The sequence below is a fragment of the Somniosus microcephalus genome, chromosome 11 (assembly GCF_052327205.1).
Source record: "Somniosus microcephalus isolate GS21.2 chromosome 11, FLI_Smic_1.0, whole genome shotgun sequence".
Classification (NCBI taxonomy): Eukaryota; Metazoa; Chordata; class Chondrichthyes; order Squaliformes; family Somniosidae; genus Somniosus; species Somniosus microcephalus.
In genome coordinates this window covers 230,695,823-230,719,472 of record NC_140997.1, presented here as the reverse complement: position 1 = coordinate 230,719,472, position 23,650 = coordinate 230,695,823, and the positions used below count along the sequence as shown (strand labels likewise).

Here is a 23,650-nt window from a genome sequence, read left to right as displayed (position 1 = left end):
ATCACCGTTAATCCGGTGCTTCACACGGTGCAGTATCCGCTTCCGCGGATTGAGGATATTTTTGCTTCGTTGTCTGGCGGGAAACACTTCACCAAGATAGACCTGGTGCAGGCGTACTTGCAGATGGAGGTTGAAGAAGAGTCACGCCAATACCTCACGATCAACACGCATCGAGGTTTGTACTGGTACAATAGGCTGGTTTTTGGAGTGGCATCGGCTCCAGCAATTTGGCAGAGGGCCATGGAGCAGGTATTACAGGGGATTCCAGGCACACAATGTTACCTGGACGATATTCTGATTACAGGTGATGGTGATGAAGAACACCTCGCAAACTTGGAACTGGTGCTCAACAGACTGAAAGAGTATGGACTTAGAGTTAATCGGCAGAAATGTGAGTTCTTCCAGAAGCGGATCTCGTACTGTGGTCATGTCATTGACCGGGAGGGGCTTCATAAGTCTCCTGACAAGATAGAGGCAGTTGTAAAGGCTCCCGCTCCAGATAATGTCTCTCAGTTGAGGTCGTTTCTAGGATTGATTAACTATTACCATAAATTTCTACCAAATCTATCCACGGTACTGCACCCGCTAAACGCTCTTTTACAGAAGGGGGTACCATGGGAATGGAGCAAAAACTGTAAGAAGGCATTTCGCAAAAGCAAAGAATTGATCACCTCAGAGGAAGTGTTGGCTCACTTCAACCCGACACTGCCTATTCGGTTGGCTTGTGATGCTTCTCCATATGGTATTGGGGCAGTACTCTCACACAAGTTGCCAAATGGCACGGAAAGGCCAGTCGCGTTTGCATCCAGATCATTGACCTCCGCTGAGCGCAACTATGCGCAGATCGATAGGGAGGCTCTCAGCCTTGTATGGGGAGTGAAGAAGTTTAATCATTACCTGCAGGGCCAAAAATTCACAATTCTGACAGACCATCAGCCGTTGGTATCCATTTTTAACCTTAAGAAGGGTGTTTCAGTGATGACAGCACAGCGTCTCCAGAGATGGTCCCTTTTCCTAGGGGCACATCAATATCAAATAGAATTCAAAGGTACGAAGCAGCATGGCAACGCTGATGGGCTGTCGCGCCTGCCACTACCTGAAGAAGAAGAAACGACGAAAGTTGACCCTGTTGAGTTATTTCATTCGACCATCATCGAGTGTTTACCAGTCACCAATGCAAGTATTGAAAGAGAAACCAGGAACGACCCGACACTGTCCAGAGTCTACGAGGTGACAGTGAAAGGATGGCCAACACGTGGTGATCCTCTGTTACCGGCATTCTCGGCAAGGCGAGACCAGCTGTCCGTCTGCCATGGTACTTTGATGTACGGGACAAGAGTGATTATTCCTCCCAAGTTAAGGGAAAGAGTTCTAAAAGAACTGCATGAAGGTCATCTGGGGGGAGTTAAGATGAAAAGTCTTGCTAGGGCTTACGTATGGTGGCCGGGTATTGACCAACAGATAGAGGAGTTGACGAAAAGCTGCGCTGGGTGCCAAAAAGTGCAAAATGCACCTCCGATCGCACCACTACACCCATGGGAATGGCCTTCAGCCCCATGGCAACGCGTACATATTGACTTTGCTGGTCCATTCATGGACTCCATGTTCCTAATTGCGGTGGACGCACACTCCAAATGGCCAGAAGTGATCAAGATGAATACCACTACTTCAGAAAAGACAATTGCGGTGTTAAGAACAATATTCGCAAGGAACGGATTGCCAGAACAGATCTGTTCGGAGAACGGACCACAGTTCGTGTCGGAAGAATTCCAAAAATTCTTAAAGAAGAATGGGGTGAAACATTATACCTCTGCCCCATATCATCCGGCGACAAACGGGTTGGCCGAGAGATTTGTCCAAACATTCAAAAAGGCAATAAAGGCCATGAACGATGATCAGATTCCGCTACAGCACAAGGTGGACAATTTCCTAATGGCATATCGAAACGCCGCTCATGCAGTGACTAACCAAAGTCCTGCCATGATGTTTTATAACAGGAGGTTGCGGTCCAGGTTGGACTTGTTAAAACCAAATGTGCGGAGGGAAGTGGAAAACAAACAGTTCCGGCATATTAATAACAAGACCACTCGAAGTTTCGACGTAGGACAACCAGTGTTGGCAAGGGGCTATGGAAACGAAAAATGGCAGTCTGGAACAATTCGGGCCAGACAAGGACCTCTAATGTACACAGTAGATATTGGTAACAATGTGATAAGGCGTCATGCGGATCAACTGGTAGAATCGAGAGCAAGGGTCGAACCCATGGTTGCGACAGAGACAACTGTGGAAGACGTTAATGAACCTGAAGCATCTACCTCGGCAGGGAATGTACCTGAGGATGATAACACCCAATGCATGGGAGACCAACTAGAGGTGTCACCTCAGCAACAGGAATCAGAGACCACTGAAAGGCGTTATCCAAACCGAATCAGAAGGCCTCCTGAGAGACTGAACCTTTGAACTGTTTATACCTGAAGTTATATATGTTATTATGTTATGTTAAATGGGGATATGACTTAAGCTAAAAAGGGAGGATTGTGGTGTATGTAACCTGTTCCACCTTAAGAGAACGTAAGCCTGTTCCACCTTAAGAGATGTACTACTTTCTCTGGCTGCTGTATACGTAATACCGGTGGTGACCACCGGTATATAAGCACTGTGTAGTAATATTGTATTTTAGTATAGTCCTGACCTCCAACCAGTAAAGACCTGTTGAACTTTAATCTTGTAGTCTGTGTTAGTAATTACAACTAGAACACACAGACTTAACAGGGCCCACATCAGCGATTCTCGCTAACTGTTTGTCAAAAGGGCCACCACCCCAAACAAACATCTCATTCCAGGGCCACTGCCAGTAATGATGCGCGGGTCTGTGTTGGCAATTCCCCCGCGCAGCGAGCCCCTGATCTTAAAGCTGTGTCAGTGAGTTAAAGAAAGAAAGACTTGCATTTCTATAATGCTTTCTGACAGCCTCAGGACATCCGAAAGCACTTTACAGCCAACAAAGTACTTTTCCAGTGTAGTCACTGCTGCAATATAGGAAACGTGGCAGCCATTTTGCACACAGCAAGCTCCCACAAACAGCAATAGCATAATGACCAGATATACCGTTTTAGTGATGTTGGTTGAGGGATATATATTGGCCCAAGACACTGGGGAGAACTCCCCTGCTCTTCTTAGCACAGCCTAGGTTTTCAAACTACAGTCCGCACGTGGAGTGCAAGTGGAGTCCAGCGGGACTAAGTGCTGACCGTAAGGGAAAAAGGGAAGATTGCCATGTGGAGACCACTTTCCCAAGACAGACGGTATAAAACTGACTGAAGTGGCTGTGCTCAGAAGATGCTGTAGGGTGTCAGCTGTGGCTCGGTTGGTAACGCTCCAGGGGAGTGCTGCACTGTCGGAGGTGCCGTCTTTCGGATGAGACGTTAAACCGAAGCCCCGTCTGCTCTCTCAGGTGGGTGTAAAAGATCCCATGGCCGCTATTTCGAAGAAGAGCAGCAAAGTTCTTCCTGGTGTCCTGGGCCAATATTTATCCCTCAATCAGCATATCAAAAAACAGGTTATCTGGTCATTATCACATTGCTGTTTGTGGGACCTTGCTGTGCGCAATTGGCTGCCACGTTTCCTTACATTACTACAGTGGCTACACTTCAAAAAGTACTTCATTGGCTGTGAAGCGCTTTGGAACTTCTGGTGGTCGTGTAAGGTGCTACAGAAATGCAAGACTTTCTTTCCTTTCATCCTCTTTGTTGCAGGCCTGTTTGTTTAGGGGCCATAAATATAAGATAGTCACCCATCAATCGAATCAGGAATTCAGGAGAATTCAAGAGTGGTCAGAATGTGGAACTCACTACCACAAGGAGTAGTTGAGGCGAATAACATAGATTCATTTTAAGAGGAAGCTCGATACACACATGAGGGAGAAAGGAATAGAAGGATATGTTGATGGGGTTAGAAGAAGAACGGTTAGAGCAGGTTCGTGTGGAGCATAAACACCGGCATGGACCAGTTGGGTCGAGTGGCCTGTTTCTGTGCTGTAAATTCAATGTAATTCGATATAATTCAATGAAGTCAAGTGTTCTGATTGATAATGGAGCACCGTTTCCTTCCACACGCTGAGCACCAAGCAACACATCAATGTTGTGTGAATCTTGTGTCTTCAGTGGCCTGAAGGTTAATTAGAAGATAAATTAATCATTAAGTGCTAGCTCCCAGTGGGAACTGGCCGCTAATTGAATGCAGAATTAATTTCTTGGCTGCAACTGACCAAAAAAAGAACAGATTGTCAGTAACTGACGGACACGCTCTCGTGTCCCAGCCCAAATATCAGAGGTCAGCCACTGCTCACACAGGCGAGCAATCACCGGATTGAGGAATAATTTCAATGTCACGATCACTGCACCAGGTTGTTTTTCAGATATGCAATTAGTGCGGATGTATGGTAATTAATGCTTTGGAACACACACACACGCGCGGGCTTATTTAGCACAACAAGCACCAGTTGATCAACGTGTTTTAAGAAGACTGCATGCATTGCAGCGTGGCTCTCTGCTTTGCAAAATATGACTCCGTCGCCCAATGGGTAGTGCATCGCCCGCTGCGATACTGGACGGCACATAGTGGAAAGGTCCCAGCTTTGGCCTTAAGTCCGTCTCGAGTCAGCTCGTCTATCCAAGGGTTGTCGTTCAGGAAAAAAAGGATGTAAGGATAAACCCAGCAACTACAGACCAGTCAGTTTAACCTCAGTAATAGGAAAGCTTTTAGAAATGATAATCCGGGATAAAATTAACAGTCGAAATAACAACAGAAAATGCTGGGAAAACTCAGCAGGCCAGGCAACATCCGTGGAGAGAAAATAGAGTCAACGTTTCGGGTCAAACCCTTCTACAGAACTGAGAGAAAAGGCAGGAAATGAAACAAAAGGCAGTTTGGGGGCTGAGAAATGGGGGAGGGGATGAAAGAAGAGACATTAAGAGATATTCAAGGTGAGACTTGATGGTAATAGGACAGGTAAAGAAACAGACAATGGCTCTAAATGCTATCTTTGCTATTGTAAAATTAACAGTCACTTGGACAAGTGTGGATTATCTAAGGAAAGCCAGCATGGATTTGTTAAAGACAAATCGTGTTTAACTAACTTGATCGAGTTTTTCGCTGAGGTAACAGAGAGGGTTGACGAGGGCAATGCGGTTGACGTAGTATACATGGATTTCCAAAAGGCGTTTGATAAAGTGCCACATAATAGGCTTGCCAGCAAAGTTAAAGCCCATGGAATAAAAGGGACAGTGGCAGCATGGGTATGAAATTGGCTAAGTGACAGGAAACAGAGAGTAGGGGTGAACGGTTGTTTTTCGGACTGGAGGAAGGTATACAGCGGTGTTCCCCAGGGGTCGGTTCTCGGACCACTGCTTTTCTTGATATATATTAATGACTTGGACTTGGGTGTACAGGGCACAATTTCAAAATCTGCAGATGACACAAAACTTGGAAGTATAGTGAACAGTGAGGAGGAGAGTGATAGACTTCAAGAGGACATGGACAGGCTGGTGAAATGGGTGAGCACGGGGCAGATGAAATTTAATGCAGAAAAGTGTGAAGTGATACATTTGGTAGGAAGAACGAGGAGAGGCAATATAAACTAAAGGGTACAATTCTAAAGGGGGTGCATGAACAGAGAGACCTGGGGATATATGTGCACAAATTGTTGAAGGTGGCAGGGCAGGTTGAGAAAGTGGTTAAAAACGCTTATGGGATCCTGGGCTTCATAAAAAAAAAAATTATTCATTCATGGGATGTGGGCGTCGCTGGCAAGGCCGGCATTTATTGCCAATCCCTAATTGATCTCGAGAAGGTGGTGGTGAGCCGCCTTCATGAACCACAGAGGGCAGTTAAGAGTCAACCACATTGCTGTGGGGTCTGGAGTCACATATAGGCCAGACCGGGTAAGGACAGCAGATTTCCTTCCCTAAAGGACATTAGTGAACCAGATGGGTTTTATACGACAATCTGGTGGTTTCATGGTCACCATTACTGATACTAGCTTTTTATTCCAGAATTGTTTAATTAGAATTGAATTTAAATTCCCCAGCTGCCTGTGGTGGGATGGGAACTCATGCCTCCAGTTTATTAACCTAGGTCTCTGGATTATTAGCCCAGTAACATAACCACTATGCTACCGTACCCAAGGTAGAGGGGTAGAGGTATAGAGGTATAGGGTACAAAAGCAAGGAAGTTATGATGAACCTGTATAAAACACTGGTTCGGTCTCAAACTGGAGTATTGTGTCCAATTCTGAGCACCGCACTTTAGGAAGGATGTGAAGGCCTTAGAGAGGGTGCAGAAAAGATTTACAAGAATGGTTCCAGGGATGATGGACTTCAGTTACGTGAATAGACTGGAGAAGCTGGGGTTGTTCTCCTTAGAGCAGAGAAGATTTGATAGAGGTGTTCAAAATCATGAGTGGTCTGGACAGAGTAGATAAAGAGGAGCTGTTACCATTGGCGGAAGGGTCGAGAACCAGAGGACACAGATTTAAGGTGATTGGCAGAAAAATCACAGGCAACATGAGGAAAAACTTTTTTACGCAGCAAGTGGTTAGGATCTGGAATGCACTGCCTGAATGGATGGTGGAGGCAGATTCAATCGTGGCTTTCAAAAGGGAGTTGGATAAGTAGCTGAAAGAAGAACATTTGCAAGGTTACGATGAAAGGGCGGGGGAGTGGGACTAGCTGAATTGCACTTGCAGAGAGCTGGCACGGGCTCGACGGGCCGAATGGTCTCCTTCTGTGCTATAAACGTTCTATGATTCTATGTTACACTCGGCCACTATGCCCCTGGGCTGGAGGGAGAGGTGGGAAAGGGGGAGAAGAAGAAGGGGGAAAGAAGAGGGAATGGGGAGAAGGGGAAGCGAAGGGAGAGAAGGGGGAAGGTGAGAAGGGGGAAGGAAGAGAAGGGGAGAATGGGAAGGGAGAGAAGAGGGAAGAGGAAAAGGGTAGGGGAATGGGAGAAGGGGAAAGGGAAAGGGAAAGAAGAGAAGGGAAAGTGAAGAAGTTGGAAGGGGAAGGGGAGAGGGAGAAGGGGCAAGGGGAGAAATTGGAAGGGTGGTAAGGGGGGTTGTGAGGAGAAGGTAGAAAATCAGCCAGGGTTCGCAATCCTGATCAATGGCCAATAAGCTGAGGTGAGGACAGGATTGGGCTCAGCAGTGATACTCACATGGTCGAACAGACCCCATATGCCTGTGGGGTGAAATGGGTCTACGCCAGTAGCGTGAAACGGGATCATAGCATAAGAACATAAGAACATAAGAAATAGGAGCAGGAGTAGGCCAATCGGCCCCTCGAGCCTGCTCCGCCATTCAATAAGATCATGGCTGATCTGATCCTAACCGCCAATCTACTATCACTGAACCATCTCCTGAATCTAATAGAATTAGACACACGAAATAGGAGCAGGATCAGGCTACACGGCCCCTGGGCCCGCTCCACTACCCACAGGGCCATGACCGATCCGAACCTAGACTCATGTCCAAATTCCTGCCCGCTCCCCGTAACCCTTAATTCCCTTTACTTCTAGGAAACTGTCTATTTCTGTTTTAAATTTATGTAATGATGTAGCTTCTACAGCTTTTTGGGGCAGCATATTCCATGGACCTACCACCCTCTGAGTGAAGTAGTTCCTCCTCATCTCAGTTTTGAAAGAGCAGCCCCTTATTCTAAGACTATGCCCCCTAGTTCTAGTTTCACCCATCATCGGGAACATCCTCCCCGCATCCACCCGATCCAACCCCTTCACAATCTTATATGTTTCAATAAGATCGCCTCTCATTCTTCTGAACTCCAATGAGTAGAGTCCCAATCTACTCAACCTCTCCTCATATGTCCATCCCCTCATCCCCGGGATTAACCAAATGAACCTTCTTTGTACTGACTAGACAGCAAATATGTCTTTTCTTAAGTATGGACACCAAAACTGTATGCAGTATTCCAGGTGCGGTCTCACCAATACCTTGTACAACTGAAGCAATACCTCCCTATTTTTATATTCTATCCCCCTAGCAATGAAAGCCAACATTCCATTGGCCTTCTTAAGCACTTGCTGCACCTGCATACTAACCTTTTGAGTTTCGTGCACCAGGACCCCCAGATCCCTTTGTACTTCAGTACTTTCCAGTTTCTTGCCATTAAGATAATAACTTGCTCTACGATTTTTCCTGCCAAAGTGCATAACCTCACACGTTCCAGTATTGTATTCCATCTGCCAAATCTCTGCCCACTTACTTAGCCTGTCTATGTCCCCTTGCAGGTTTTTTATGTCCTCCTCACTCACTACTTTCCCTCCCATCTTACATAGAAACATAGAAGATAGGAGCAGGAGTAGGCCATTCGGCCCGTTGAACCTGCTCCGCCATTCAACGAGATCATGGCTGATCATCCAAACCCTAGCACCCGGTCCCTACACCGACAGCCATCCCACCCAAGCCCTATCCCCGTAACCCCGTAACCCCATGTATTTAATCCCCCCTAACACTAAGGGCCAATTTTTATCATGGCCGATCAACCTAACCCGCACATCTTTGGACTGTGGGAGGAAACCGGAGCACCCGGAGGAAACCCACGCAAACACGGGGAGAATGTGCAAACTCCACACAGACAGTCACCCGAGGCCGGATTTGAACCCGGGTCCCTGGCGCTGTGAGGCAACAGTGCTAACCACTATGCCACCGTGCTGCCCCCTTAGTATCTTAGTATCATCTGCAAACTTTGATATGTTACACTTGGTCCCCTCCTCCAAATCGTTAATATAGATTGTAAAGAGTTGGGGACCCAGCACTGACCCCTGTGGAACACCACTAGTTACTGATTGCCAGTTCGAGAATGAACCATTTATCCCAACTCTCTGCTTTCTGTTAGATAGCCAATCCTCTATCCATGCCAGAATATTACCCCCAATCCCGTGATTTTTTATCTTAAGCAATAATCTTTTGTGTGGCACCTTGTCAAATGCCTTTTGGAAGTCTAAATACACTACGTCCACTGGTTCCCCTTTATCCACCCTATATGTTACTTCCTCAAAGAACTCCAGCAAATTTGTCAAACATGACTTCCCCTTCATAAAACCATGCTGACTTTGTCCTATTAAATTATGATTATCCAAATGTCCTGTTGTCAAAATGTCAAATAGCGAATCGGCCACCTGTCGTACGCCGCGCCCGATCTTCTTTTCCATTGGGGGGGATGCGATGTAGAAAGGGCTGCCGATTCGTCGCGAGCCCGTTTCGCGCTACGAGTGAGTTGGCCCCCTTAATGTCTAGGCTCGCGTGTATGGTGAGTGAGCAACCGCCGCCCGTGGAACCGTACACTGCAGGAGATGAGGAGAGAGAAACGATGGTAGGGGGGATCAGTATTGGCCAGTGTGTTGCTCTGCTAGTCTACAGAGCAGAGCCTCACTCTGTCAGTGACTCACCCACCACACCATTCCTCCCCATGCCAGTCACACAGCCTACTTCAAATGCAGCAGTTCCTCTAACTTACTGGGCGAGCTCCTGAGAACCCCCAAATGCTTGACTGCAGAGCAGTCTGTCCAAAGGGGGAGAAAGAAGACTTGCATTTCTATAGCGCTTTTCACGACCTCAGGATGTCCCAAAGTGCTTTACAGCCAATGAAGTACTTTTGAAGTGTAGTCACTGTTGTAATATAGTAAACGCGGCAGCCAATTTGCACACAGCAAGCTCCCACAAACAGCAATGTGATCATGACCAGATAATCTGATTTTAGTGATGTTGATTGAGGGATAAATATTGGCCCAGGACACCGGGGAGAACTCCCCTGCTCTTCTTCAAAATAGTGACGATAGGATCTTTTACATCCACCTGAGAGGGCAGACGGGGCCTCAGTTTAACGTCTCATCCGAAAGATGGCACCTCCGACGGTGCAGCACTCCCTCAGTACTGCCCCTCTGACACTGCAGCACTCCCTCAGTACTGCCCCTCCAACAGTGCAGCACTCCCTCAGTACTGCCCCTCCGACAGTGCAGCACTCCCTCAGTACGGCCCCTCCAACAGTGCAGTGCTCCCTCAGTACTGTCCCTCCAACAGTGCAGAGCTTCCTCAGTACTGCCCCTCCGACAGTGCAGCGCTCCCTCAGTACTGCCCCTCTGGCAGTGCAGCACTCCCTCAGTACTGCCCCTCTGGCAGTGCAGCACTCCCTCAGTACTGCCCCTCCGACAGTGCAGCACTCCCTCAGTACTGCCCCTCCGACAGTGCAGTGCTCCCTCAGTACTGCCCCTCCGACAGTGCAGCGCTCCCTCAGTACTGCCCCTCCGACAGTGCAGCGCTCCCTCAGTACTGCCCCTCCAACAGTGCGGCGCTCCCTCAGTACCGCCCCTCCAACAGTGCAGAGCTTCCTCAGTACTGCCCCTCCGACAGTGCAGCGCTCCCTCAGTACTGCCCCTCTGGCAGTGCAGCACTCCCTCAGTACTGCCCCTCCGACAGTGCAGCGCTCCCTCAGCACAGACCCTCCGACAGTGTGGTGCTCCCTCAGTACTGCCCCTCTGGCAGTGCAGCACTCCCTCAGTACTGCCCCTCCGACAGTGCAGCGCTCCCTCAGCACAGACCCTCCGACAGTGTGGTGCTCCCTCAGTACTGCCCCTCTGACAGTGCAGCGCTCCCTCAGTACTGCCCCTCCGACAGTGCAGTGCTCCCTCAGTACTGCCCCTCCGGCAGTGCAGCGCTCCCTCAGTACTGCCCCTCCGACAGTTCAGCGTTCCCTCAGTACTGCCCCTCCAACAGTGCAGAGCTTCTCAGTACTGCCCCTCCGACAGTGCAGTGCTCCCTCAGTACTGCCCCTCTGGCAGTGCAGCACTCCCTCAGTACTGCCCCTCCGACAGTGCAGCGCTCCCTCAGCACAGACCCTCCGACAGTGTGGTGCTCCCTCAGTACTGCCCCTCTGACAGTGCAGCACTCCCTCAGTACTGCCCCTCCAACAGTGCAGTGCTCCCTCAGTACTGCACTGTAGTGTCAGCCTTGGTTACATGCTCAAGTGTCTGGTGTGGGACTTGAACCCATGACCTTCTGACTCAGAGGTGAGAGCCGCCCGGGAACCACCCGGGCTGAGAGCAACTGACTCAAGCCAGGCCGAGTATTGAACCTGGGACCTTTCTGATCCACATGGCTCTGCTGCTCACTGAGGAACCTTTATTAATATCGCGCCCCGGGTACTGCCTCGGTTTTGCTCCCTTGTCTAGTTTTGGACTTGGACGAAGGAGGCAACTTGAGACGGAGTCTGTTAACCCCCCGCCCCGCCCCGCCCCCCCCCTCACACCCCCCCCCTCTCTCAACACCCCCATCCCCACCCCCCTCCCCCCCCATCTGCCCATCCCAGAAAAAGAAAATCAGACAGATGATTTGTTCCTTGGGGCAGGACGGGCAGGAAGCCAAAGAGGTGCTCTTGCACATCACTGAGCACTACAGTAACACGCTGCTTTTAATACTGCAGTGTCTACGTAATGGAACTTCCCAAGGTGGTTTGCAGAGAGAAGTGATTGACACCCAGCAGGAAGTAGAAGAGAGGTTTGTGGAAATGGCCAAAAAGAAAGTCAGACTAGGTCATTACTGAGGAAGGATTTGAAGTGGTGGGGGGGTGAGTGGAAGGGGCAGGAAGGCGGAAGGTGGGGGCAGGGGAGGGCTGGGTTGAAGAGGTAGTGAGGCGAAGGGATCTAGAAAGAGAATTTCAGGCTCTAGGAATGTGGAGACTGCAGACCCTGCCACTGATGGCGAAGTGGAGGGAGAGGGTTGGGAACGAACAGCGGGAATGGAGTCCGAGGAACACAGGTTACAAGGCGCGATGTAGTAGAACTGCTAATGGAGCACTGGAGATTATCATCAAGTGGGTTATTTACCCACCCTCTTGCTCATATATATATATCTATAGAATAGGTGATAAAATAGAATAATGTGCAAATTAATTCCATTTTGTTCCAATGTGTCACTTACCATAGAATGTGCAAATAGGTACATTTTTACACCTGGGTGAAGGGTCCTCATCATGTCAATGTGCTGCAGGCAGTCCCGGACATATATTCGGAAATCAGACACCATCATGCGCTTGCCTTCACTCTGCCCATGGCCAACTGCGTAACAAGGAAAAATGAAAATGACTAGAGGCATTAAACAATTGGGTGGAGGGACCCCTCAAAGGCTCGGTGAGGCGGAGGGAGCAGGACGGTGCTCAGGTCATTCTTCTCAGCTGGGCTAGTGTTGGGAAACGACTGTAATATAAAGAAAGGAAGACTTGCATTTCTATAGCGCCTTTCATGGCTTTCGGACATCTCAAAGCGCTTTACAGCCAATGAGGACCTTTTTGAAGTGTAGTCACTGTAGTAACTGACGTAAAAAAACTACTAGGCACTTGGTCTAAGCGTTAAACAAAGCTTTAATCAACTGTTTTACAACATGGAGGTCTAGTTGTGTCCTTCACTAGTTCCTGTTAAGAATGTCCTGCCCAAGCTGGGCCCATGCCCGAGTATTTATACTCTCCCTGGACAGCGCCACCCGTAGGCCACTCAGTATTATTTCATAAGCCTTTCTTTCATGAATGACTGATTCATGTCAGTAAGGTAGGGGAAATTGGCAGCCAATTTGCGCACAGCAAGCTCCCTCAAATAGCAATGTGATAATGACCAGGTCATCTGTTTTTAGTAACGTCAGTTGAGGGCTAAATATTGGCCCAGGACACCAGGGAGAACTTCCCTGCTATTCTTCGAAATAGTGCCGACATCAGTTTATATCCAGCCGAGAGGGCAGACGGGGGCCTCTGGTTTAACGTCTCACCTGAAAGACGGCACCTTCGACAGTGCAGCGCTCCCTCGGTACTCAAACCCACAACCTTCTGATGAGGTGAGAGTGCTACCCACTGAGCCCTGGCTGACACTGCTATGCTATCCCTTTACAAATTGATGCTCTAGTTAATTTGAGAAGCTAACCTCCCATATTCATGTCCGCTACACAGAGCTGGTGGCTCTGGCCTAATCCTTCTGAGGAATTTTTTGACACTTTTTTAAAATGGAAGTGGGACCTCCCCTGGGTCAGTAAGCGGCGGACAGGTGGGTTGAGGCATCCCATAATATAATGACGTCACGAGCGACCCTGAGGAATTCTGCGCTTTCAAAAGAAAATTGACAAGTAGTTGGGCTCCCTCAGTGGGTCATTTCATCCTCGTGGTGAGGCAGCCAGCTCACAAAGCACAGAAAGGTCCCAGGTTTGATCGCTGGGTGCGGCCGGGTCAGCTCCTATCAGCCTGGGCGCCAGTTGGGGATGCTCCAATTGGCCTCAGGGCACCTGACGGAAGGTGCATGTCTGTGGACATTGGGGTTGAGGACAGAGTGGGACTTGGCCCTTTCCCAGTCGAGCAGACCCACAACACTGTTTGTCTGGCCTCACACATGGGGACCGGTCACTTGGAGCCTACAGAACTCGACACTCTGCAAGAGTCAGGGCCACCTTGGGGCAGGGGGGAGAAAGAAAAACCTGGGAGGAAAGATTCACCCCGCCGCCATAACCCCGGAGGTTGCTCGTTCAGCCACTTCACACCCTTTGAAGCTCCCCGACCAGTTCTCTCTCCCTTGTCACTTTATTCCCTGCTGTTAAAAACCTCCTCAAAACACTGCACCAGGCCCCCAGTCATCTCCATGCTTCACTTCCCTCCCCCCGCCCCCTCCAACCAGCTCAGTGTCTAATGTTCTGCCTCCCTGATGTCTACAGGATTTGAGACTTCTTCCTACATGTATGGAGTGCGTTAGAAACGGACGCTGTGGTAAAACATAAGAGCCCCGATTCAATTTTTAAAATTCATTCCTGTGATGTGGGCGTCACTGGCAAGACCAGCATTTATTGCCCATCCCTAGTTGCCCTTGAGAAGGTGGTAGTGAGCCGCCTTCTTGAACCGCCGCAGTCTGTGTGGTGAAGGTGCTCCCACAGTACTGTTAGGGAGGGAGTTCCAGGATTTTGACCCAGCGACGATGAAGGAACGGCCGATATATTTCCAAGTCAGGATGGCGTGTGACTTGGAGGAGAACTTGGAGGTGGTGGTGTTCCCATGTGCCTGTTGCCCTTGTCTTTCTAGGTGGTAGAGGTCGCAGGTTTGGGAGGTGTTGTCAAAGAAGCCTTGGCGAATTGCTGCAGTGTATCTTGCAGATGGTACACACTGCAGCCACGGTGTGCTGGTGGTGGAGGGAGTGAACGTTTAGGTGTTGGATGGGTGCCAATCAAGCGGGTTGCTTTGTCCTGGATGGTGTCGAGCTTCTTGAGTGTCATTGGAGCTGCACTCATCCAGGCAAGTGGAGAGTATTCCATCACACTCCTGCCTTGTGCCTTGTTGATGGTGGAAAGGCTTTGGGGAGTCAGGAGGTGAGACACTTGCCACAGAATACCCAGCCTCTGACCTGCTCTTGTTGCCACAGTATTTATGTGGCTGGTCCAGTTAAGTTTCTGGTCAATAGTGACCTCCAGGATGTTGATGATGGGGGCTTTGGCGATGGTAATGCCGTTGAATGTCAAGGGGCGGTGGTGAGACTCTCTCTTGTTGGTGATAGTCATTGCCTGGCACTTGTGTGGCATGAATGTTACTTACCACTTATCAGCCCAAGCCTGAATGTCGTCCAGATCTTGTTGCATTTGGGCATGGACTGCTTCATTATCTGAGGAGTTGCAAATGGCATTGAACACTGTGCAGTCATCAGCGAACATTCCCATTTCTGACTTTATGTTGGAGGGAAATTCATTGATGAAGCAGCTAAAGATATTTGGGCCTAGGACACTGCCCTGAGGAACTCCTGCAGTGATGTCCTGGGGCTGAGAAGATTGGCCTCCAACAACTACAACCATCCTCTTTTCATAGAATCATAGAAAGTTACACCACGGAAGGAGGCCATTTCGGCCCATCATGTCTGAGCCGGCCAACAAAGAGAATTTATAATGGGGAATGAGGAAATGGCAGAGAAATTAAATAAATACTTTGTTTGTCTTCATGGAGGAAGACACAAAAAACCTCCCAGAAATACGAGAAAACCAAGGGTGTGGCGAGAATGAGGAACTTAAAGAAATTATTATTAGTAAAAAAACAGCACTAGCAAAATTAATGGGACTAAAAGTCGATAAACCCCAAGGACCGGATGACCTACATCCTAGGGTTTTGAAAGAGGTGGCCATTGGGATAGTGGACGCATTGGTTGTCATCTTCCAAAATTCTATAGATTCTGGAACGGTTCCTGCAGATTGGAGGATAGCAAATGTAACCCCGCTATTTAAGGAAGGAGGGAGAGAGAAAACGGGGAACTACAGACCTGTTAGCCTCACATCAGTAGTTGGGAAAATACTGGAATCTATTATAAAGGATGCAATAACTGGGCACTTAGAAACTAATAGTAAGATTGGGCAGAGTCAACATGGATTTATGAAAGGGAAATCCTGTTTAACAAACCTATTGGAGTTCTTTGAAGATGTAACTAGTGAAGTAGACAAAGGGGAACCGGTAGATGTGGTGTATCTGGATTTTCAGAAGGCCTTCGATAAGGTCCCACACAAGAGGTTGGTGAACAAAATTAGGGCACATGGAATTGGGGGTAATATACTAGCATGGATTGTGAATTAGTTAAAAGACAGAAAACAAAGAGTAGGGATAAACGGATCTTTTTCAGGATGGCAGGCTGTGACTAGTGGGGTACCGCAAGGATCGGTGCTTGGGCCCCAGCTATTCACAATCTATATCAATGATTTGGATGAGGGGACTAAATGTAACATTTCCAAATTTGCTGATGATACAAAGCTAGGTGGCAGTGTCAGTTGCGAAGAGGATGTGAAGAGGCTTCAAGGGGATCTCGACAGGCTCAGTGAGTGGGCGAGAACATGGCAGATGGAATATAACATGGATAAATGTGAAGTTATCCACTTTGGTATAAAAAACAGAAAGGCAGAGTATTTCCTAAATGGTGAAAGATTGGGGAATGCAGATGCTCAAAGGGACCTGGGTGTCCTTGTACATGAGTCACTGAAAGTGAATGTGCAGGTGCAGCAAGCCATTAGGAAGGCAAATGGTATGTTGGCCTTCATTACAAGAGGATTTGAGTAGAGTAAAGAAGTCTTACTCCAATTATATAGGGCCTTGGTGAGACCACACCTGGAGTACTGTGTACAATTTTGGTCTCCTTACCTAAGGAAGGATATACTTGCCATAGAGGGAGTGCAACGAAGGTTCACAAGATTGATTCCTGGGATGGCGGGACTGTCGTATGAGAAGAGATTGAGTAAACTAGGCCTGTATTCTCTTGAATTCAGAAGAATGAGAGGGGATCTCATTGAAGCATACAAAATTATTACAGGGCTTGATAGGGGGGATGCTGGGAGAATGTTTTCCTTGGCTGGGGAGTCTAGAACCAGGGGCCACAGCCTCAGGATAAAGGGTAGGCCATTCAGGACTGAGATGAGAAGAAATTTCTTCACAGAGGGTGGTGAATCTTTGGAATTCTCTACCCCAGAGGGCTGTGGAGGCTCAGTCATTGGGTATATTCAAAACAGAAGTCGATAGATTTCTGACTAGTAAGAGCATCAAGGGATATGGCGATAGGGCCGGTGAATGGAGTTGAGGCAGAAGATCAGCCATCATCTCATTGAATGGTGGAGCAGGCTCGAAGGGCCGAATGGCCTACTACTGCTCCTATTTCTTATGCTCTTATCCAGCCTAATCCCACTTCCCAGCTCTTGGTCCGTAGCCCTGCAGGTTACAGCATCCCAAGTGCACATCCAAGTACTTTTTAAATGTGGTTAGGGTTCCTGCCTCTACCACCCTTTCAGGCAGTGAGTTCCAGACCCCCACAACTGTCTGGGTGAAGAAATTTCCCCTCAAATCCCCTCTAAACCTTCCACCAATTACTTTAAATCTGTGCCCCCTGGTTTTTGACCCCTCAGCTAAGGGAAATAGGTCCTTCCTATCCACTTTATCTAGGCCCCTCATAATTTTATGCACCTCAATAAGGTCTCCCCTCAGCCTCCTCTGTTCCAAGGAAAACAGACCCAGCCTATCCAGTCTTTCCTCATAGCTAAGATTCTCTACTCCCGGTAACATCCTTGTAAATCTCCTCTGTACCCTCTCTAGTACAATCACATCTTTCCTGTAATGTGGTGACCAGAACTGCACGCAGTACTCTAGCTGAGGGCTAACTAGTGTTTTATACAGTTGAAGCATAACCCCCCTGCTCTTGTATTCTATGCCACGGCTAATAAAGGCAAGCATTCCGTATGCCTTCTTAACCACCCTATCTACCTGGCCTGCTACCTTCAGGGATCTGTGGACATGCACTCCAAGATCCCTTTGTTCCTCTACACTACTCAGTGTCCTACCATTTAATGTGTATTCCCTTTCCTTGTTAGCCCTCCCCAAATGCATTACCTCACACTTCTCCGGATTGAATTCCATTTGCCACTGTTCTGCCCACCTGACCAACTTATTAATATCTTCCTGCAGTCTACAGCTTCCTTTTTCAGTATCAACCACACAGCCGATTTTCGTATAATCTGCAAACTTCTTAATCATACCCCCTATATTCAAGTCTAGATCATTGATATATACCAAAAAAAGCAAGGGACCTAGTACTGAGCCCTGAGGAACCCCACTGGAAACAGCCTTCCAGTCACAAAAACACCCATCAACCATTACCCTCTGCTTCCTGTCTCCGAGCCAGTTTTGAATCCAACTTGACACTTTGCCCTGGATCCCATGGGCTTTTAACTTCGTGACCAGTCTGCCATGTGGAACCTTATCAAAAGCCTTGCTAAAGTCCATATACACTACATCAAACGCACTACCCTCATCTGCCCTCCTTGTTACCTCCTCAAAAAATTCAATCAAGTTTGTCAGACACGACCCTCCCTTAACAAATTGTGCTGACTATCCTTGATTAATCCGTGTCTTTCTAAATGAAGATTTATCCTGTCCTTCAGAATTCTTTCCAATAATTTTCCCACCATCGAGGTTAGGCTGACTGGCCTGTAATTACTCGGTCTATCCTTTTCACCCTTTTTAAACAAAGGTACCACATTAGCAGTCCTCCAGTCCTCCGGCACCACACCTGAAGCCAGAGAGGATTGGAAAATGATGGTCAGGGCCTCTGCTATTTCCTCTTTTGCTTCGCTTAACAGCCTGGGATACATTTCATCCGGGCCTGGGGATTTATCCACTTTTAAAGCTGCTAAACCCCTTAATACTTCCTCTTTCACTATGTTTATTTCATCTAATATTTCACACTCCTCCCTGATAGCAATGTCTGCTTCGCCCCTCTCCTTTGTGAAAACAGATGCAAAGTATTCATTAAGAACCCGACCGACGTCTCCCGCCTCCACACACAGATTACCCTCATGATCTCTAATAGGCCCTACCCTTTCTTTAGTTATCCTCTTACTCTTAATATATTTATAAAACATCTTTGGGTTTTCCTTGATTTTACTTGCCAAGAATTTTTCATGCTCTCTCTTTGCTTTCCTAATATCCTTTTTAATTGCACCCCTGCACTTTCTGTACTCCTCTAAAGATTCTGGAGTATTTAGCCCTCGGTATCTGTCATACGCCTCCCTTTTTTTCTTTATCCTACCCTCTATGTCCCTAGACATCCAGGGGGCTCTAGATTTGTTAGTCCTACCTTTTTTCTTTAAGGGCACATCCTCCGTGAATGCCTCCCACTGCTCTGACACTAATTTACCTTCAAGTAGCTGTTTCCAGTTCACTATGGCTAAATCCACTCTGAGTTTAGCCAAATTTGCTTTTCTCCAATTTAGAATTTTTATTCCTGGTCTATCCTTGTCCTTTTCCATAACTACCTTAAATCTAACTGAATTATGGTCACTAGCACCAAAATGCTCCCCCACTGATACGCCTTCTACCTGCCCAGCTTCATTCCCTAAAACTAAGTCCAGAACCACCCCCTCCCTTGTTGGGCTTGCTACATACTGGCTAAAAAAGTTCTCCTGGATGCATTTTAGGAATTCCGCACCCTCTATACCCTTCGCACTAATTTTATCCCAGTTAATATTGGGGTAGTTGAAATCCCCTACTATTACTGCCCTATAGTTTTTGCACTTCTCAGAAATTTGTCTACATATTTGCTCGTCTTTCTCTCTATCACTGTTTGTGCTAGGTATGACTGCAGCCAGTGGAGAGTTTTACCCCTGATTCCCATTGACTTCAGTTTTACTAGGGCTCCTTGATGCCACACTCTGTCAAATGCTGCCTTGATGTTAAGGGCAGTCACTCTCACCTCACCTCTGGAATTCAGCTCTTTTGTCCATGTTTGGACCAAGGCTGTAATAAGGTCTGGAGCCGAGTGGTCCTGGCAGAACCCAAACTGAGCAGGTTATTGGTGAGTAAGTGCCGCTTGATAGCACTGTCGACGGCACCTTCCATCACTTTGCTGATGATTAAGAGTAGACTGATGGGGCGGTAATTGACCAGATTGGATTTGTCCTGCTTTTTGTGGACAGGACATACCTGGGCAATTTTCCACATTGTCAGATAGATGCCAGTCTTGTAGTCGCATTGGGTCACATTTGAGGTGTGTGGGGATCCCCCATAGTTTCCCCAGTGTAATACCTGGGAACGGTGGTATAGTGGTTATGTTACTAGACTAGTAATCCAGTAGGCATGGACTAATGATCCATAAAGACATGAATTCTAAATCCCACCACAGCAGCTGGCGAGTTTAAATTCAGTTAGTTAAATAAATCTGGAATAAAAAACTAATATCAATAATGATGAGCATGAAACTACCAGATTGTCCTCAAAATCCATCTACAGGAAACTTTGGTTTATCCGGAGGTTGTATGTCCGGAATACTCGATCTACGGCAAAAATCAGGAGCTGTTTTTTTAGTTCTCGTTCTTTTTTTTTTCCCAGTCAGGCACTGCAAGGTCTGTAGCTATAGCAACAGCTTCAGCTAGAGACGCTTGCAGCTGCAGCCGACTCTTTAGAAGCTGTTGCTAAGCAACAGTGTTTGTTGTCAGATACGGAGATGAAAACCTCCGTATGCTTCAACATTAACTTTGTATGTCCGGCAGTTTTGATAGATCGGCAACAGCTCGGTCCCGTCGGTGCCGGATATCACAAAGTTTCCTGTAGTTCACTAATGTCCTTTAGGGAAGGAAATCTGCCATCCTTACCTGGTCTGGCCTATATGTGACTCCAGACCCACAGCAATCTGGTTGACTCTTAACTGCCCTCAGGAATGGCCTAGCAAGGCAATAAATGCTGGCCTGCCCAGCCAGCGATGCCCACATCCTGTGAACAAATTAAAAAAAACCTGGGCCATTTTATCTCGCAAGCCTCATTTGCGTTTCTCTGCACTGTTTCCCGCCCGAGCACTCATCCATGTTTTTGTTATCTCCAGACTCAAGTATTTCAATGCTCTCCCGTCCAGCCCTCCCATCTTCCACCCTCCATAACCTTGAGGTCATCCAAAACTCTAACCCGCATTCTCTGCGTAAAGAATCTTACAGCACAGAAGGAAGCCTTAGGGCCCACCGTGCCTGTGCCGGCTCTTTGAAAGAGGTATCCAATTAGTCCCACTCCCCTGTTCTTTTCCCCATAACCCTGCCATTTTTTCCTCTATTAAGTTAATTTATTTATCCTTTTCAAGTGTATATCCAAATCACTTTTGAATATTTCATCCCCAATCTAGTAAGCAACACTGAATGCGTCCAATTAAGTTTTACACTTGGTGTTGTTAGCCTGTTCCGACATTATTAAAATGACAGTGCTTCACATTGATGGACGATACAGAAATTCAGACAGATCTGATTAGATATTCTGTTTGAAGAGCCCTGGTTATGCAGATCGAGGTCAAACCAAACAACGTGCTGGCCTTTTTTGTTGCACATCAGGTACTTGAAAGAACTGGGATTTTATATTGAAATAACAGCTTCCAGACTGAGCTGTACAGATTAGGAAGATGCCAGGTTGAGCCTGTACCGCGCACCTTCCCTAGGGACTGCACCTTGACCTGGTGGGAAGGCCTGAGTGCTCCTGTGGTGTTCCGCAGGGGTCAGTGCTGGGAGCCCAACTCTTTACAATCTATATTAACGATTTGGAGGAAGGGACCGAGTGCAATATATCTAAATGGAGAGAAACTGCAAAGTGCTACAGTACAAAGGGATCTGGGGGTCCTGGTGCATGAAACACAGAAGGTTAGTATGCAGGTACAGCAGGTGATCAGGAAGGCCAATGGAATCTTGGCTTTTATTGCAAGGGGGATGGAGTATAAAAGCAGGGAAGTCTTGCTTCACTTATACAGGGTACTGGTGAGGCCACACCTGGAATACTGCGTAGTTTTGGTTTCCATATTTAAGAAAAGATGTACTTGCTCTCGAGGCAGTTCAGAGAAGGTTCACTCGGTTGATTCCGGAGATGAGGGGGTTGACTTATGAGGAAAGGTTGAGTAGGTTGGGCCTCTACTCATTGGAATTCAGAAGAATGAGAGGCGATCTTATCGAAACATATAAGATTGTGAGGGGGCTTGATCGGGTGGATGCGGTGAGGATGTTTCCACTGATGGGTGAGACTGGAACTAGGGGGCATAATCTTAGAATAAGGGGCTGCCCTTTCAAAACTGAGATGAGGAGAAACTTCTTCACTCAGAGGGTAGTAAATCTATGGAATTTGCTACCTCAAAGCTGTGGAAGCTGCGACATTAAATAAATTTAAAACGGAGATAGACAGTTTCCTAGCTGATAAGGGAATTAGGGGTTACGGGGAGCGGGCAGGGAAGCGGACGTGAGTCTAGGTTCGGATCAGCCATGATCCTATTGAATAGCAGAGCAGGCCCGAGGGGCCGTATGGCCTAGTCCTGCTCCTACTTCTTATGTTCTTATGTTCTGTGACCCTGCTGGGAGTATAACTCCTGGTACGGCCACCCAAGCCAGACGGGTCGACTGCTAGGAGCCAAACTAAGGGCCAGTCCACCAACAACGGATCAGATCAAAGCTCTGCGGGCCTGCCACATCCAGTCGTGAATGGTGGTGGATCATTAAAACAACGAACAGGAGGAGGAGGCTCCATGAACATCCCCGTCCTCAATGATGGCGGAGCCCAGCATGCGCGTGTAAAAGGTAAGCCTGAAGCATTTGCAACCATCTTCAGCCAGAAGTGCCAATTGGATGATCCATCTCAGCTTCCTCCTGAGGTCCTCACCATCACAGAAGCCAGTCTTCAGCCAATTCAATTCACTCCACGTGATAGCAAGAAACGTCTGAGCGCACTGGATACACAAAGGCTGTGGGCCCCCGACAGCATCCCAGCTATCGTGCTGAGGACTTGTGCTCCAGAACTAGCTGTACCTCTAGCCAAGCTGTTCCAGTACAGCTGCAACGCTGGCATATAAACAGCCCCCCTGGTCGGGGTTTGTGAGTAAGGGTGATGATCTGTCCACCGTCAAAATGCCTCTCGGTACAGAAACAACCCAGAGAAAAGAGAAGTCTGCGACAGACCGGCAAATAGACAGGCATCAGCCGTGACTCAGTGGGTAGCTCTCTCGTCTCTGAGTCAGAAGGTTGTGGGTTCAAGTCCCACACCATTGACACTCAACAGTGCAGTGCTGAGGGAGCGCTGCACTGTCGGAGGTGCTGTCTTACGGATGAGATGTTATACCGAGGCTCCGTCTGCTCTCTCAGGTGGACGTAAAAGATCCCGCGGCACAACAGTGACTACACTTTTTTTTAAAGTACTTCATTGGCTGTAAAGCGTTTTGGGACATCCTGAGGTCGTGAAAGACGCTATATAGAAACATAGAAGATAGGAGCAGGAGTAGGCCATTCGGCCCCTCGAGCCTGCTCCGCCATTCAATGAGATCATGGCTGATCATCCAAATTCAGTACCCTGTCCCTGCTTTCTCCACATATCCCTTGATCCCTTTAGCCTTAAGAAATATATCTTACTCCTTCTTGAATATATTTAATGAATTGGCCTCAACTGCCTTCTGTGGTAGAGAATTCCACAGGTTCACCACTCTCTGGGTGAAGAAATTCCTCCTCATTTCTGTCCTAAATGGCTTACCCCTTATCCTTAGACTGTGACCCCTGGTTCTGGACTCCCCCGCCATTGGGAACATCCTTCCTGCATCTAGTCTGTCTAGTCCTGTTAGAATTTTATAAGTTTCAATGAGATCCCCTCTCATTCTTCTATTTCTGTCAGGTGAGGCTGAGATCGATTCTGCTGCGATGCCCTACACAGTCTGCCGTCACTCACATATCTAGACTCATACGCAAAGAGCAGAACCCCGGCAAGGATCAGCACCTTCAGGAGCTGCAAGAGACGCAGGCTATAGTGGAGCCCGCTCCCCGCGCTCAGCCAGCAGGGTCCCGAAGGTAAATTCCCTGGGATTGGTTAAGGCCGGCAGCCAATGGGAAGACCCGTTGCTTGGGAGCTGCTGCCAGTGCCGGGGGGGGTTTTAGCGTGGTATAAAAACTGGTAGGAGCGGGAGATTAGAACTTACAGCATAGAAGGAGGCCATTCGGCCCGTCGTGCCTGTGCCGGCTCTTTGAAAGAGCAGTGGCGCTCAGTCCCGCTCTTTGTCCGTAACGCTGTGAGTTCCTCATCCTCCAGTACCGTCCAACTCCTTT

At 47.9% G+C, this 23,650-nt stretch overlaps 1 protein-coding gene across 1 annotated transcript in view; it reads right to left on the bottom strand.

Moving 5' to 3' along the window:
• Window positions 1-23,650, bottom strand: part of mgll (monoglyceride lipase) — a 98,628-nt gene that overhangs the window by 36,747 nt on the left and 38,231 nt on the right. Inside the window, exon 4 of the mRNA XM_086002108.1 lies at window positions 11,990-12,126. Within this exon, the coding sequence (XP_085858234.1) occupies window positions 11,990-12,126 (137 nt within the window). The remainder of the gene's footprint in view (window positions 1-11,989; window positions 12,127-23,650) is intronic.